At 36.0% G+C, this 18,861-nt stretch overlaps 1 protein-coding gene across 3 annotated transcripts in view; it reads left to right on the plus strand.

The window, feature by feature from the left end:
• MSH1 (MUTL protein homolog 1) overlaps nucleotides 1–18,861 on the plus strand; it is a 255,585-nt gene that overhangs the window by 12,674 nt on the left and 224,050 nt on the right. For all 3 annotated transcript variants that reach the window (XM_089829144.1, XM_089829143.1, XM_089829145.1), the window contains exons 4-5: nucleotides 1,622–1,697; nucleotides 11,374–11,493. In XM_089829144.1, the coding sequence (XP_089685270.1) occupies nucleotides 1,622–1,697; nucleotides 11,374–11,493 (196 nt within the window). The remainder of the gene's footprint in view (nucleotides 1–1,621; nucleotides 1,698–11,373; nucleotides 11,494–18,861) is intronic.

Consider the following 18,861-nt stretch of genomic DNA (forward strand, 5'->3'; position numbering starts at 1 on the left):
CCATCTCATCATGTCCCTCTCATTGTTTGTGACCTTTTTAACGATGATGTTCAATCATGGGAGCTGTTTATGTTTGATGTTGTCTCACATTCCCACAAGTCCTTTTGTTGCATGTTTCATGCTGTAGAGGATGACAACTCTTTGCTTTCTCATTTCTATCCCCTCACCTTTGGTTGATTTTCTCTTTCCTTCAAATTCTTTGCCATTTTTTGGAGTCTACTTGCTCTAATTCCTCAACTGGGGCATGAGAGATAGTTCTATCTACCATCGTGCAAGTTGATCAATATTTATTTAAATTCAGCCTTACATATGGTCCTAGTCTAGATGGATGTATACCGATTTCTCCCTTGATGTTGGCCTTGATTGGAATGTTTCTTTTTGATAGGTGGTTTAGGCTGCATATCTTTTTTCCCTTATGCCCTTTGGTAGTGTTAATGTCTGTTGGCCCTGTCCTCTTTTGTTTCATCCACTACCTCGTCAACTTGTTGCCAGATACCTAGTGCCTTAGTAAATTCCAGGGTCAGCTGTGTAGCAGTCCAGGTTAAAAATGGTCAAATGTGTATTGAAGTTTTATGGTGATATTAGACACCAGTATGAGTCCTGAACTTAGATTTGAGCCTGAACCCATCTAATTCTGCTTGATCTGACTTTTTCTGACAAGGAATTTGTTCAAGTGGATGTTCCTTGGTAGTCGACCCCCTTAAATTAATATTTAAACATACTTGGCATGTCAATTGCTTCCTCGCATGTTCTTCAAATCCTTCTGTTATGCATAAAACTGTACTTATCTGTGTTAGGTGAAATAGCTGTCATGTATAGGATATTTTTGGGTGTTCTCTCTCATAAAATGAAAATAAATTGAAAAAATGTCATTATAAGCTTATCAGCCACACGTGTTTCTCATTTCACAGTGGTTCCTCAAGTAGGCCCTTTGAGCCATCTGCATTAATTCATCTCTTTCAGCCTATCCATTGCCCTGATTCTGATTCTGGCTGCTTTAGGCATAATCATTTTCCATTTGCTTGCATTTGTTCTACAATCTTAACAGACAGATTCAAATATCATTTGAGATGCACGACTTGAGTTTTCTTTAAAAGCTTTCACTCTCCACAATGTTTACTGAGGATAAACTGCAATGCAAGCAACATAAGCATCAATCGGAACTGATAATAAAGACAAGTGACTGTGATATGATTAGTAAATGCATCATTGCATTCTCACCTTGTGCATGCATATTGTAACTCTTTCATAGGCTGTAGCTGATATGTCGACAACACCTGTAAGTTTTAAATTTCTTTGATCATGATGAATTGGTCTTTTTTGAACTCATAATAGAACTTTTCATTTATAGTAATGTATCCCATAGGCTTTATGAATAGTGAAAGAAGTACATTCAAGTCCAGACTAGTCACAAAGATGGATATATTTCTCTTATCATTGCTGCTTTATTCTGACATATCCATTCTAAGCCCAGGCATGCTCTTAAAGATGCACTTTATTAGCTTAAAATATAGAATTAAAAAATTCTGTTATGAGTAGCATAATAAGCTTTGTTTCTTAAATGTGTATGCCCACTTGCCATGTTACTAATGTTTTGTTCATTCATTTTTGCAATAACTAGCATGAAGGATGGATCATTGAATTCAGAACTAATTCAATTCAAGTTGAAGTTTCCACGAGAAGTTCTTCTTTGTCGGGTATGAGTTGTATTATTTGTCTGCATGTCTTTTTACAATATGCTTCATGTGTGTACAATTCCTTAAAGATACAAATAATAAATCACTTTGGAAGGATTTGTAAGGATCTATTTTTAAGCTTTTAAGAAGTTCTTAGGTTCTTAGTTTTCGATTTTCATCTTCTTACATTTTGAATTTACTAAATGAGAATTACATCAAATTATATGCTAATAATTAAGATAGTGAAGTGGATCTCCTAATCAAGAAAAAACATATTTGGTTTAAATAACTTGTTGCCCATGCATTGATATAAAAAGGCCATTTCATGTTTATTACCATATAAGTTTCTTACTTGTTTCATGTTTTTTAAAGCAGTCCTTTCGTAGATAACGTTCTATATTATCATACCTTTTTTTCACTAAACTTATAAGCATGTTGTAGGTTCATATTTTTTGCCATTTTTGTTATAAACACTACATGTGATAACCAGTCTGGTATCACTTAATTTTGCTGAATAATTTTATTTTGCAGATTGATATTCTTCTTTCTGGTTAGTATTTGAACTTTCGATGGACAAAATTATGTGTAAGATTGCATGTGTGCATTTTTTTTTCATTTTACTGCACATTGAATTACCAAGTAGTCCCTTTGGCTTTTAATTTGGGAAAAATGTACAGCACAAATGGGTTGACAATATTGTTAAACATGAACAAAGTTTTTTTGGATAGTCTATTGGAATCTTTTTGGAGCCAGTTGGATATTTCTTAACACTTGCAATTGCCATTAGTAGTCATGCATATTCTAAAAGCAACATTCTTTATTCTTGCAACTAGTTGTTTGTGAACTCTGGTAAGCACTGTGTAAGTTTTTTTGAAGTTGTATCTATTTCTTAACTGAATGATATAAGATATATTTTCTCCTGAGTTAACTATTATGACCTAGGAATGAGGTGACATGAGATGTAATTACTGCATTATGTAGTATATTAGGGGTTTCAAGACACAGACTGTGATGAGTTTGTGAGACAACGAGATTTCACCAAGTATCCCATTTTCTCAAATTCTTGCACAAGAAATTGTGTGTCAGCTATTTTCTGTTCTAGAGGGTCAGTCAGCTTCTCTAATTCCCAGTCTACTACAGGAATATGCAAGCATTTTCAGTTTTCTCTCTAGCTTTGGATGATTGTTAACAATGGTTGTTAGGGGAGGTTTGAGGAGTATCCTGCTTCCTTTGAGGATTGTCCAGCCAGGCCATATTGTAGACTATATTATTCACTCAGAGACATGATTGGATCCTGTATTGGCTCTTTTGTGGTGGTCGATGATGATGCATGTCCTGCTAGTTTAATATAGCAGTGCTCCTTTCACATGGTTGCATGTAGACACATCATATGATTCTCTTCCCCAACTGTCTATGATCCAGTATTCTTATGTTCATTCTTCTTAGCTAAGTTCTTCAATTTTTTTGGTATTAGTTGTCAGAAAGGTGGTTTTCTGAAATTTTAGAACAAGGCCACCATAAGTGCATATAGTAATAATCACCTGCCAATTTATGAGCAGAAATTACATACGCTGTCCCTTAACTTGCCCACGTGTTGGTTGAAAATCTTGATCACTGTTTCAATATTCTCACTTTACATGAGCACTGGTGCTGCAATCTATAGTGGGTTGATTGCACATATGTATCATATAACATTCTACTAGTCTTCCTACATATAATGCCTTAAATAATCAAGTGTGGCTACTCCATTGCAGAAGGATGTGCTCTATACATAGTAATCTGCGGCATGTGTATGCACATGTTTATGTAACATGGTAGCCATATAGCATATTCCTTTGGATTCGCAACAGATGCGGAACCCATCTTTGATACAGTTTTCTAACTGGAACAAGCCAGGCGAGTAAAATCTTTTTGGCTCGATCCTAAACACCTTTCTAATCTTCAAACATAAATTTTCTAGTTGACTTCAGATACAGAGACTATGATATGTGATAACATTTTATCATAACTAGGGGATTGTATGTAAGGTCTTAGGGATGCTTCTTGTTGGAATTGTAGTATAAGGTGCAATTTAAATAGTGGCCAGATTGGAGATGCATATTGGATGTAATATCCCCATCTTTTTAGCTTCTCAATGGAGTTCTTAGCCTTTCATTCCTTGAAGGCTAAGTGGAGAAATAAGGCGAAATAATTAAATTAATTTCTTATAAAGTCGTTAAATAATTTAAAAATTAAAAGGTGACTTTATATTTAATTAATTTAATTAAAAAGTGACTAAAATAAAATTAAATCATGTCACTAAAATAATATTATATTATATGGAAAAGGGAATCCTCTAGAAGCACAACTAATTATTGTTGGAAATGAGGAAGCTTCTAGAAAAGTGCAATAAAATAATATTTTATGTTCTTCTAGAAGGGGTGAAGGAATAGAATAAATAGAGGAGAGAGCCTCATTGTAGGGCATCCAGATTTGATATTGACATTTGCTTGTGCACTTGTGGAGCCAAGGGTTTTTGTAGGACATTTTAGTCATTGAGAACGATGATTCTCTTTGATTGGCAACTTTGAGGCTATGAAACTATTAGCTGATATTGTTGCATTTTCTGGAGGTGATGTTTCAGTCATCTCATTGAAGCTTATTGAGTTTTTTGCAGCAATTCATGAAGAAGATACACTTTAGATTTAAGGGTCATTCGATGCCCTCATTTTATCTGCACTTTGGAAGGAGTTAAGTAGCTAAATCAGAGGCATATTAGGAAGTTTATACCCATTTGCTATAGTGCCATCGCTAGAAGAATCGTGAATAGTGTCATCGCTACAGGAATCGCAAATAGTGATACCGCTACAGTGGTCGTGAATAGTATTGCTACAATGTTGTGAACAAGGCCGCTACAGTGCATGACAGATTCTGATTAGTTTTAAAGCTGCCTACCAATCTTAGGTTCCCTTCATTTTATCTTCATATTTATGCATTATCTGAAAATACATCTACATGGTTCTGTATGGACAGTCTAGTTAGATTGTTGAAGGCATTGTAACTTGATTTTATATCAGAATTTTTATATCAACAAAATATCAATTCTGAGGTTTGAAATATAATGTTAGTTTGCATGCCAACTGTTTGTTATAATGTCACTTGGCTGTAAGTGTTAATTTGCATTGAATAGATGTCATATATTGCATCAAGAAAAAACAAAAAAAATTGCATTTCATGTTAGGTGTAGACTAAGCGGAAGAGAAGTCATTTTTCAGTCAGCCTATGATATTAGAAGTCATCTTTCTTATTTTGAAAACAAATTGAAAATAAAATCAGTCATATATCCCTTTACTGTACAAATGTTTGACAAAATTTAAAAAAAGCAAATATAGCAAGTTTCAATCAGATTTGGACAGGGATATTATAGTGGTATCAGAGCTTTCATCTTGCCATCCTGTGATCAGTCAAACAACAGATGGGTGAGAGAAATTAGATGTTATAACAGGGAACAACGAAGACAACAATATCAGAATCCTTAGGTTGAAGGGGATACATTCTCAGAAGCATTAAGAGAAAGAGACATTGGCAAACCAGTTCAAAATATGGTAGAAGAAAAAAATAGGGATGCAAGAGCTGAAAGAAAATTTGATACCATGCTTGATATGATGTCACACCTTTTAGCAAAAATGGATCAGCAAGCCACTCAAAATCAAAACACAACGGAACATAGTGGAGTTAATGAGGAAAGGTCAGTACACTGCGTTGAAGACACTAGAGGATTAGTCTCTTGGCCTCTTTTTTCCACCTTTACACAAAGAGAAGAACAACCACATGCTGCTCCAGCTGTTTCTTTTCGAGATGAAGCTAGAGAGGCCTACTTGGAGTATACCACTCTCCCTCTTGATATGAAAGAAATATGGACATTTGATCAATTCATGAAGCAAAGGAATAGAAGAGGAGGAAGGAATGATCACAATGCTCCAAGAAATGACTACCAACAAACACTTGGCAAGATTTCCATGCCTTACTAAGATGGAAGTAACAAATGCACAGCTAGGTCTTGGGTTCAAAAGCTTGATAATTATCTTTCTTTGAAGCCAATGCTTGAAGAGGATGCCATAGATTTGCCACACTACATTTTGAAGGAGCTGCTCACGAGTGGTGGTATCATGCGATAGTCACTCTTGGACACAACCTTATCACTACATATGAGGAGTTTACCAACTGGCTGATTGAAAGGTTTGATGTCAAAGATCCTAAGGTGAGTTTCCGTAAATTGGCACGACTAAAACAGTATTGTTCCCTTGATGCTTATGTGAATGACTTCCAACAGTTATTGGTCATGGTTCCTAACATCAAGGAAAGAAGATTGGTGGTCTTATTCATGGAAGGATTGATGGAGCCATTGAAGGGTTGGTTGAAAGCTTTCGATCCTCGCTCACTACAAGAAGCAATGAAGAAGGCACGAAACATGGAGTTCATTGCCCCTACCAGCAAGTTTACATCAAAGGGAACATTTTCCAATCGTGACAACAAGAAGTTTCCCAAGGAGGACAAAGCTAAAGGTAAGTCTACTTTTCTGTTTGACCATTAGACTCTTAATGATTTAAGGAAGAGGAAACTATGCTTCTATTGTAAGGGACCACATGATATTGGCCATGATTGCCCTATGAAACCTAAGGGAAAGTCAAATCGTGCAATGTGGGCACTAATTGAAAATTTTGATTCAGACCAGCAATTTGAAATTAATGATTTAGAATTAGAAAAATCAGAACATGATGAAGAATTGGAGGAAGAAGTGAAGCTTAAAGAGGCTTGTCTCACAAGTATTTAGCGAGAAGGGTCTTTTAGGATGCGAGGGGTTTTTGCTGGTCAAATATTATTACCCTTCTTGATACAGGTGCGACACACAATTTCATTGATGCTAGGCTTGTTGAGAGGCGTGGTATACACAATGAGGAGTTTGAGGGAATTCAAGTTAAGGTTGTTGATGGTTACATTCTTAGGTGTGACAAGATGATTTCAAATTTGCCCATGCAATTAAATAATTATGAGTTCAAGGCAGATTTTTATGTGGTGAACATGGGAGACTCAGATATGGTTTTGGGAATGACATGGTTACATGACATAAGAATATTCACCCTCAACCTTTGTGAGATGGAAATGAGATTTGAGATGGATGGAAAAACTCATGTGTTGAAAGCTCTCAAAGACACTAGTTGCAAGACTATTTCTTTCAGGAAAATGGCACATCTCTTGCATCATGACATGGTTGAGTGGGTAGTAGGTTGTGTTTTGAAGCCAACATAGGAAGAGCAACAAAAACCCGTTTATCCTCTTGGTATACAAGAGTTGGGGATCAAGCATGATAAGGTCTTTAGCGTAATTCCACCTGATAGACCTCCAGATAGAGGGATAGAGCTCATCATTGAATTGGAGGAGGGTGCTAAGCCCATGATAGTCACTCCCTATAGGCACCCTAAGTGGCTCAAAGATGAGATAGAAAAAACTATCAAGGAGTTGCTAGCTATGGGGCATATTAGACCAAGTAAGTCACCTTTTACTTCATCAGTGGTATTGGTTAAAAAGAAGGATGGTACTCTAAGGATGTTTATTGATTATAAAATGCTTAACAGAAGAACAATCAAGAACAGATATCCCATTCCAAGGATTTATGAGTTGATTGATGAATTGCATGGTGCCAAGTACTTCTCCAAAATTGATCTGAGATCGAGTTACCGCCAAATTCGTGAGGGAAGAAGATATTCAGAAGACAGCTTTTCGTTGCCATTGTGGACATTTTGAGTTTGTGGTTATGCCGTTTGGGCTAACCAATGCCCCTGCTACATTCTAGTCTACTATGAATAGGGTATTTCATTCACAGTTGAGGCGATTTGTGTTAGTCTTCTTTGATAATATCTTGGTTTATAGCAGGACATGGGAAGAGCATCTTGCACATCTTGACATAGTTTTGGGTATTCTTGGTAACAAATCTCTATATGCCAAGGAATCTAAATGTGACTTAGGCATTGACAGAATTATTATATTTGGGTCACATCATTAGTGCAGAAGGAGTTCAGATGGATACGGATAAGGTCAAGACAATTGTTGAGTGGCCTACTCTGACAAATCTGACACAACTTAGAGGATTTTTGGGCTTATGTGGATTCTATTGCAGATTTGTCAATGGGTATTCTCGCCATGCAACACCACTTATAGATTTGACCAAGAAAGGGGCTTTTGTTTGGACTCGTGAGGCACAGGAATGCTTTGAGATGTTCAAATGACTTATGACTACTTGCCTAGTGCTTGCATTGCCTGATTTCACTAAACCCTTTGAGTTGCAGTGTGATGCTTTAGGTGAGGGGATTGAAGCTGTCCTTATGCAAGACAAACATCCAATTGCATATGAGAGTAGGAAGCTGAGAGGTCCTAAGAGGAGCTACAATATATATGACAAGGAAATGTTGGCCATTATGCATGCATTGGCCAAGTTTAGGCAGTACTTAGTGGGCAATAAATTTGTTGTAAAAACAGACCATAATAGCTTGAGACATTTCTTTGGGCAGTGGGATCTTAATGACCGTCAGTAGAAGTGGACAAGCAAGTTGCAATCTTATGACTTTGACATTTCTTTTGTCAAAGGTTCACAGAATATAGTCGCTGATGCCTTGTCTCGCCGACCACATTTGAGCTCTATGGCTGAGGTTTTAAAGGATTGGAGTCATTTGATTGTGGCAGAATATGCTAAGGATTCTTGGGCTTCAGGTATTATTGATGTGTCATTGTAGGATGATAGGTACACAGTGGTGAATGATCTTATCATTTACAAGGGGAGGATCTTCTTGACTCTTGGATCAGAAGTAAAGATCATAGTATTGAGGTTCTTTCATGATTCACCATTGGTAGGCCATCGCAGGTATTTCAAAACCTATCGATAGGGTCGGGAGAGGTTCACTTAGAAGGGACCAAAATTTGATGTTCTGAGATATGTTAGGGAGTGTGTTGTTTGTTAGCAGAACAAACAGGACCATACATATCTTGCTGGTTTATTACAGCCACTTCCAATTCCAGACAGGAAGTGGGAATGTATATCCATGGACTTCATCACAGGGTTGCCAAAAGCGCAAGGTAAGGATTGTGTATATGTGGTGGTTGATCGCTTGACCAAGTTTGCACATTTCTTTCCGGTCACTATTTCATATTTAGTCACACAAGTTGCCGAACTATTTTTTCTTGAGGTGTTTAGATTGCATGGATTACCATGAAACATTGTTAGTGACCAAGATAGTTGGTTTATGAGCAATTTCTGGCAGGAGGATTTTAGATTGTGTGGGACCAAGCTTTCTCCAAGTACTAGTTACCACCCTTAGATAGATGGACAGACGAAGATAGTCAACAAATGAGTGGAAGGATACCTCATAAATTATATTGCTAGGCGCAAAAAGGGTGGGTTAAGTGGATATACCTTTGTGAGTACTACTACAATACCACTTACCATCTTTCTATTTAGATGCCACCATTCATGGCCTTGTATGGTTATGAGGCTCCTAGCTTTCTTGATTTGTTGATGAGTGATAATAGAGTGCTTAGTGCTGGAGACATGTTACAGGAAAATCAGGATATCATGAGGGCTCTTTGTGAAAACATCCGGAAGACACAAGACCAGCAAAAACATTATGTAGATCAGAAGATAGTGGAACGCTCTTTTGAAGTTGGGGACATGGTGTATTTGAAGTTGCAGCCCTAAAAACAGTCTACTCTCAAGAAGAGTGGTGCAGAGAAGCTCAAGCCACGATACTATGGACCCTTTCGGGTCATTAGGCGTGTGGGTGAGGTGGCTTACGAGCTAGAGTTGCCGGCGAACAGCAAAGTGCACAATATTTTCCATGTATCACTCCTCAAGAAGGCATTGGGACATCATGTGGTTCCTTTTGCGGTTCTACCACCCTTAGATGATGAGGGTAAGTTGATTTTGATACCAGAGGCTATATTAGATTTTGGAGAGAAGCAGTTGAGAAGCTGTGTCATTAGAGAATATTTGATTAAATGGAATGACCTACTTATTGAGGATGCTACATGGGAGAGTGAAAAGACTTTGCAACATCCAGAGTTGAGATTGCTCGGGGACAAGCAATTTCCAGAGGGGCAGACTGTAATGCCCCCATCTTTTTAGCCTCTCAATGGAGTTCTTAGCCATAATTAAATTAATTTCTTATAAAGTCATTAAACGATTTAAAAATTAAAAGGTGACTTTATATTTAATTAATTTAATTAAAAAGTGACTAAAATTAAGTTAAATCATAAGTCACTAAAATAATATTATATTATATGGAAAAGGGAATCTTCTAGAAGCACAACTAATTATTGTTGGAAAGGAGGAAGCTTCTAGAAAAGTGCAATAAAATTATATTTTATGTTCTTCTAGAAGGGGTGAAGGAATAGAATAAATAGAGGAGAGAGCCTCATTGTAGGGCATCCGGATTTGATATTGACATTTGCTTGTGCACTTGTGGAGCCAAGGGTTTCTGCAGGACATTTTAGTCATTGAGAACGATAATTCTCGTTGATTGGCAACTTTGAGACTGTGAAACTATCAACTGATTTTGTTGCATTTGCTGGAGGTGATATTTCAGTCATCTCATTGAAGCTTATTGAGTTTTTTGCAGCAATTCATGAAGAAGATACAGTTTAGATTTAAAGGTCATTCGATGCCTTCATTTTATTTGCACTTTGGAAGGAATTAAGCAGCTAATTCGGAGGCATATTAGGAAGTTTATACCCATCTACTACAGTGCCATCGCTACAGGAATCATGAACAGTGTCATCGCTACAAGAATCGTGAATAGTGTCATCGCTACAGTGGTCGTGAATAGTATTGCTACAATGTTGTGAACAAGGCCGCTACAATGCATGACATATTCTGCCGCTACAATGCATGACATATTCTGATCAGTTTTAGAGCTGCCTACCAATCTCAGGTTCCCTTCATTTTATCTTCATATTTATGCATTATCTGAACATACATCTACATAGTTCTATATGGACAGTCTAGTTAGATTGTTGAAGGCATTGTAACCTGATTTTATATCAAAATTTTTATATCAGCAAAATATCAATTTTGAGGTTTGAAATATAATGTTAGTTTGCATGCCAACTGTTTGTCATAATGTCACTTGGTTGTAAGTGTTAATTTGCATTGAATAGATGTCATATATTGCATCAAGAAAAAACAAAAAAAGTTACATTTCATGTTAGGTGTAGACTAAGCAGAAGAGAAGTCATTTTTCAGTCATCCTATGATATTAGAAGTCATCTTGCTTATTTTGAAAACAAACTGAAAATAAAATCAGTCATATATCGCTCTGCTGTACAAGTGTTTGACAATATTTAAAAAAAACAAGTAGTTTCAATCAGATATGGACAGGGATATTACATTGGATGACTCAGCTGGGCACTAACTTAAATTTTACCCGAGCTTTGAATTGTGGGCTATATATTGTTACCATTTAATTCATATTTTTGTCAAATTGTTAAAAGTTTTTAAAACTTATCACTTTAATATGACAGATCTGCTTTTAAAATGTTTGCATTCTTCTACCTTCCACCTAGAATTGTTTGAGTGGCATATCTCTCTTAAACATCTTTTGCCACAAACTTAATAGTAGCAGTTTTTGGAAGCTAATGGTGTGGATGGTTACTTCCTTTTTGTTATCAGGTAGGAGAGTTCTACGAGGCTGTGGGATTTGATGCATGTATCCTTGTTGAGTATGCTGGTCTCAATCCTATGGGAGGCATCAGATTTAATACTGTTCCAAGGGCAGGTTGCCCAGTTATGGTATGTATTTAAAATATAATGTTTTCTATAAGTTTGGATATGAATATACAGTTTGAAACTGGGAATATTTTTCTTTCTTTCTTGTATTGGGTAATTCCATTCAACATAACTTCCCAACTTGTTTAGTTGGTGACTATTGGTTATGATTGATTTTGTTGAGTATGATAAAAAGAATCAGGGCTAAGGTGCAAGTCAAATGTGAACAGTTGACATAAAAGTTTAAAACACAAAGAGATGGAAGAAAATTAAAATTGGAGAGTTATCCTTTGAAAGACAAGCATTTTCCATATGCCTGCGTTAATATTGGAGGCTTGACCATTGGCTTTTTCTATAGTTAGTTCTAAAACTATATAAAAATTCCACCAAAAAGTTGAGGAGTCCATCGTCCTACCAGTTTCAGCAAAAAATATTGGCTAGAATTAATTCACCGTTTTACAAGATTGTTGAAAAGAAGCATATTGGTCTTTTAAAAGTATATTTCGTTTTGATAATCTCATAATTTAATGGGAGGACCTTGAGTGGGCTTGTGAGTCTTGTCAAATGATTTTGTTCATGAAAATTGGAATGGGAAAGGAGTCCTTTCTTTTAGGGCCCATTGCTTTACAATTATCTATTTAGAAAGATTTTTTTTCTATCCCTCTTTCTTGTAAGGCTCGAGTGCAGAGGCTACAAGGGGTCTGGAAGCAATGCTTTTGAAGCAAAAACTGACCATTAGTTAATAAAAGTGTCGGCTTTATATTTTGATATGTAAATTAACCTTTGTTAAACACCAAAAAGGACTCGATAAATATGAGTTTATGTAATTGGAAATATCTTTAGATTGTAATTTGCTCTTTGTTGGATAATAAAAGAAATTGGATTTGTTTTACTGTGGATGTAGCTCATATAGGTGAACCACATTAAATCTATGCATTATTATAAATAAACTAAGTTACCGATTCGGATGTGGATTCCAAAGCAGATGTGGGAAGCGAATGCAGAATGCAGGGATTTTTTTTGGGTGATGTGGATGCGTGTATAGATATCATAGTAATGTGACTCAGACCCAACTCAGACTCGGCAAGAGTAACTGGACTCATGACCCAGTTCGGACTTGGCAAAGTGAAAAAACCTTGAAATTTTGAATTTTTAAAGGATTTAAAGAACATTCCATGCACCCATTATTGAATAAAGCTTAAAGACACAATAACATCATGAAATAGAAGGTAATTTGATCACATACTTCAACATACATCGATTTTATCATTTGAGGAGTCAACTAGACAAAAAACTTTTAGTGAGTACAAATGACACTTATTTCTTCAAATCTACCTATATCTTATGTTGATGTTAATGATGAAGATCATTATCATTATAAAAAGTCAAGACCCGTATGAAGTTCAATGCTGCTATTCTTAACTCAAGATTGAACTATGAATATCTATCATGAAATTCAAGTTTGAAAAATTTATAATGAAGTATAATTTTGACTTTTAACTTGATTTAGTTTTTTATATGCATCCTAGGTGGCTGTCTGAACCTAATTCTGGATTTCAGGCTACAAATATGTATATGTTTAAGATTTTTATATATTTTTCTATGGATGTTTGTTTGGTCTCATCTAGAGTTGAGACTTAAAAGTTAAATCTGATCGAAATAACCATTCAAAAACAGTCAATGGTTGAGGAAAGGATTAAAAACTTCCTAGGAACCAGTTAATTAAGAACCAGAACCAAACACACATGATTCAGGGCTTTAAATTCAACACTCTTCACACATTGGATTTAAATTAATCTAGTCAAGGAAAGGAAACTGAAAATATTATTACAAAATTGCAAGAAATTCTAAGAACTGGACTAATCTTGATTCCCGTCATTCGAGGCAATTGAATAAGCAATGGATGAGAATCCAAATCTGAAACTTTGAAGAGACCATTTCAGTGTTGTCAGCATTTAAAATATTATTTTTAGCCTTAGATAATAGGCTAAATTGAAAAAAAATTGAGTCAATTCTTATAAGTTATTCATTCTCAATCAGTACGAAATTACGAATAGACACAATAAAAGAGAAACCTTTTGTAATCTTGAGACTATTCATAGCAACCTCTAGAAACTTATTAAAAGAAAAAGAAATTATTCATACCACGTGTAACTCTTGCAAGGCCTCATAGATTTCATGTGTCCAGAGGTAGGGAGACCAAGCGTTCGCTTGATACCCGAGCCAGAAAGACAAACGAGAAGAGGAAGGTTATGGGCTGATTTGTGGTTTGTTTCGAGGGAGATTGAATCTGTAAGGTGTGGTCTCAAGGCCTTGTGATCTCTTGAACAAAAAGTAAAGTGTCTTTGTCTCGACCTCTGAATGTCGCAAAGTCAACAAATCCTATCTTCCCTACTATTTTGTTGATCTATCTAAATGCGGAGCCAGCAAGGGCCCACCTTGAAAGAGCCTAAGGAGATACAAATCACTTGTGTCTAACACCGAGAGTGGTATGAAGGATGCACAATGACCCATCTTGTATATTGATAATCTGTTCTAGATATAAGGCCATCCTCGACTAGAGCCGCCTTAGGGGATTAACCCATGTGGTAAGACTACATTGCTTGTAGATGTCCATTCTAACATGTTTATTCAACTCCTTCTGAGAAAGGGAGGAGATGAGAAGGGGTGTCTAAATTGTAGTGGAAGAAGGGAGGCGGTTAATCTTGATTTCCACCAACCTTGAAAGAGCAAAGACTTGGGCATACCAACAACGGGCTTGACTAGTGGAGTCATCCTTTGTAGTCGCCTTTTTAGAATGATAAGCATGGTAAGAATTTCCAAAGACGTACCTCTATCGAATCCCAAAAAGCACCAAAGATAGTGGAGGAAGAAAACCAGATCATAGATGTCCCAAGTTTGAAAGGACGATCCCCAAACTCGGCCAAAATGATATTAAGGGGAGTAAATTGGTGGCACTTGACGATGTGCTTGAGGAGGGTTTGGACCCTATCAACCAAAGCCCAATGCAACTCTAATAGAGAGGTCCCCAAACCACAACATGATAAAGAATCGTTGACTTGATCAAGGTGTCCAAGAGAGCCATCTTGGACATGGTGTCTTGAAAGCAATGCCAAAAACATTGCCTCTCCAGAAGAGCATAGGATTTATAGCCATTGTGGATTTGGGGCTGCATGGTAGGTCTCATACTGAAGTGGGGGCCAAAAAACTTGACCCCTAAATATGTGTAAGAAAAGGAAATCTCACCTCTACGCCATGAGAGGTCTTCAAGCAATCGAAGACCATCACTGGGTGACGATGATTAGAGACCTTGGGTGATGAGCAAACAACATACGCATACTACAAATAAGCCACGAAACAAAGAGGTACACCTGGGGGAGAACAAACCATGAGGGACGAACATAGCACAAATGCAAGAAACAAAATCAAGCCACACCATAAAACTCGAGCACAAAGAGAGATGACACCTGTGAAGACTTGACGTAGCGCACTAAACCTACAAAAGGGAGGAACAACTACAACTAATGCAACCATTCACGTAGATGAAGATCAAGCGAGGTAGAAGCAATGGATGTCATAGGAGGTTCGTGTAGGAAGTCATGTTGCGAAAAAGAAAAGAAACAAGTGCTACATAATGACAAGCACTTGTCTTGCATTGTTGTCTTTTCTGAAGAATTGGATAGTTATTAATGAGCTACAAGTTCTTCAGAAGAAAATTAAATGTTGAAAAATTCAACTACCAGAACTATCAACCATGGAAGATAGAAATACAAGTTTATCTATCTTAGTTTTCTTAGCATTGGGTGGAAAAACAAGGAAGTCGATGAATATGACAGATGCAAAACTCGAGGTTCTTGATAGTTTATAAGGTACTAGGAACAATATAGTCCTGTTTGGTAGTATTGGTGGCTTTCAATATAACAAAAGCAACAACAATGGTAGACTTAATGTTGGCTTTAGACAAACTATATGAAAAACTCTCAACTTTCAATAAGGTATTTACCATGAAATGTTTATTTAATATGAAGATGTCAGAATGTGGGTTTGTTGTTGATCATATAAATGACTTTAACAAGATTAGTAGGCAATTAACTTTTATAAAAGTGACTTCTAATGATGTCGTTGGGTCTCTCTTACCTTTGTGGTCATCAACAAAAATATGGAATAGCTTGGTCATGGCTATAAGTAATTTTGTCTCCAATTCAAACACTTTAAAGTTAGATAACCTTCTTGGTTCCTTAGTGAGCAAACGTGTTAAGTTTGTAGCTTCAGTTAGACTGATTCGATCATGAGATAATTGTTGATGGTAAATCATCACTTAGAGAAATATTCTTATTTATATAATATATATACAATATCATATATATATATATATATATATATATATATAATATTATATGTATATAGTTATTTATATTTTGTTGATATAGTATTATTATCTAATGATGATTAATCGTAGAGACATGTCTTGTCCTCTCATATTTATAAGTCTTGAAATTTGCATTTGGCACACACGAATACAATGGAAGGGTTATTACATTTGCGGAAATGATCCTTAAATCACAACATGGTATCAAAGCCTAACTACAAATGCAAGATAAAAAAAACTAAAAAAATCTCTTGAATTATGACATGAAGGAGATCTATGTTGGATATTAAAGGAACTGCAAACTTTGTATAAACTATGAGTGGTTTGGAAGATCCACAATGGCTAGGCTTAGGGGTTGTTAGAACCAGTTCTCTGGATGAAATGATTAAGGTTTGGATGCTTGTGCAAGAGAGGAAGGATTGGTAAATGTCAATGGGCTCTGTTCTTGACCCAAGTTGGGTGCATGTTTATGAGGACTAGACTATGGTGAACATCCAGAAGAGATCACGTGATGAACATAGACAGTTGATATGACATAAACATAGACATATGATAATCATTTTCTTAAAACTCAGAGAAGTCTATGAAAAAAGGAACTCCCACCTTTATAAAAGAAGGAACTCCCCTTTGATCGTGGGAATATAGCGACATCAAAGAGAAGGGGCAGATAAGAAAGATAATGCCTGGTGAACAAAGAAGAACCAGTCCAAAATAGATTCGATTATCATTACAAATAGTGAATTGAGGAAATAAGAAAGAATGAAGATCAGTCCACAGATGGAGAAGTCCAATCTATAGAAGCGAATCCCACAAAAAGAGAGACTAATCTCAATATATTTTGGATGGACTCAGGAAGCTTACTTAGCATTGGAATGCTATTTTAAGTAGTCATGGATGGAAATAGAGAGAGGAAATCATATCTTACAATTGAAAAGAATTAAGGAAGAAATATACAAGCTATTCAAATACAACAGATAAAACTCCGAGCATATTACATATAGGCCTGTTAATGTAATTTTGGAAGCAGGAACTTCTTGTGAGGTTTACACACCATTGCTGCAAAATTTTTTGGGGACCCCCTTTTTGGTTGCCTTAGTGAATTTGGAGGAGTTCAGAGGTTTTCGATTTAAAAATTTTACACCTTGGACGCCTTCGAGCTAGGAGAGATTTGATTTAGTTTATTTTCACCCGGTGCAAAACTTGATTTTCTAGAACATGTAATTTTATCCTTAGGCCGAACATAATTCAAAAACAACATTTTTTCGATAGTTAAAACGAATACCTGGCAGGATAAAATTGCAAATTTTGGATTTAGATTTTTTTTGAAAAGTTGAAATAATTGTATAAGCTTGAGCATTTTCAAAATGAAATTTTTAGATTTAGTCATTTTTGAAAATCTTTAATTTTTTGTTGAAAAAGGAAATTTTTGATAGTGAAATTGAAATTGGAGTTTGAATTTTGATTGCTAGGAAAAGGATTTATTTTGTTTAAAAAAATTAAAAATTGCATTGCAAAATTGAAATCGAATTAAATTACAAAATCGCATTAAATTGGTTGAAATTTAGCCTAGAGGATTTTAGAAATGTTAAAGGAAGTTGGTAATTTAGAATTAAAAATTGATTTGGCTTGCTAAATTCGATTTTAATGATATTTTAATTGCCAAAATATTACTAAATGAAATTTTTTGACATCTCCTAGGCTTACCTTGTTTCTATTTTGCAATTTCTGATCAAAATTGGCAATTCATGGCCAATTTCACTATAAGGCTAAATAATTTTAATGTTGCATTTAAATCTGGGCCATTAATTAAAGGACTAACTTAATTTTGTTTTCCCTCCAGGCAGGTTGACCTACTTGGAGAGGCAAAAAGTTTGGTATAAGAGGGGCTTCTCCCCCTCTTAGTTCCTCATTCCTTTTTTCCTCCTCCTTGGATGTGCGATTTTCTTCTAAGGGAGGCGAATTACTGCCCTAGGATGATTTTTTTGAGCAGATTCGATTTTTTCCAGCTTGGGCAATTTTTTTGAGTTTGATTTCTCCATCCTTGGCATCAATTTCTCCTTCCAGAATTTGGCGATTTTATTTGGTGAAAGGACAATGTGATTTAAGGTCTCTGATTTTTGGCAAGTGTGGGTGATTTCAAGGAAGTTAAAGTTCTGATTTTTGCTAGAGCATCATTATTTGCAACGAGGATTGAAATTTCTGAGATCTAATCTAAATGTGAAGAGGGTCCGATTATTGGTAAAAACAGATATAAGGTAAAATTCTATTCATTTTTAGAGGTGAAGATTGGTTTTAAAGGTGGATTTTATTCCTTTTTCTTGCTTGTTCCGTTTCCCTTATATTCACCTTGCACTTCTCATCCATCACTTCATCATTTCCATTGGTAGGTTGAAGTTGGGAGATAAAAGTGTAGATTTCATAATAGGACACTTGGAGAGGTAGAAATAAGCTAGATTACCCTAGGATTGAAGTTTGGAGATTGATAAGTGTAGTCCATCCTAAGGTAACGAAGCAAGTAGAAATAAGTGGTAGTCCCACCTCTAGGAAAGAAGGTTGGAGATTGATAAGTGTAGACATAGGACTTGGAGAGGCAAAAATAAGCTAGATTCCATTGATATAAAGAAGGTTGGAGATTGATAAGTGTAGTCCATATCATTTTGAATGAAGGGGCATAAATAAGTGTTTAGAATGATAGATGTTAGTGCAAGCAAGAATCCAAAGGGAACAAATACCAAAAAAGACAAGGAAGACATGATGCTTAAGACCACCTTCTTCTCGAAAGTGAGGTGAATAAGTGATACCAATATTGACACGATGAAAATGGTACAGTTGAAAGATAGATTGAAGGAAAGACAATCCCCCATGGCGAAGAACATCTATAAGAGCGAAATTGTACATGTGGCAGTTTTCCCTCGTACCTTGTTTTGTCCAGAATCGGTAATGGAATGTGCATCTCGGTTTGATATTGTCACCAAGTCTATCATTTTTGATGAAGGGAAGAGAATGTTGGCTAACATCAATGG

The sequence above is a fragment of the Cupressus sempervirens genome, chromosome 5 (assembly GCF_028749045.1).
Source record: "Cupressus sempervirens isolate cs-2001-9-10 chromosome 5, ASM2874904v1, whole genome shotgun sequence".
NCBI classification, from domain to species: domain Eukaryota; kingdom Viridiplantae; phylum Streptophyta; class Pinopsida; order Cupressales; family Cupressaceae; genus Cupressus; species Cupressus sempervirens.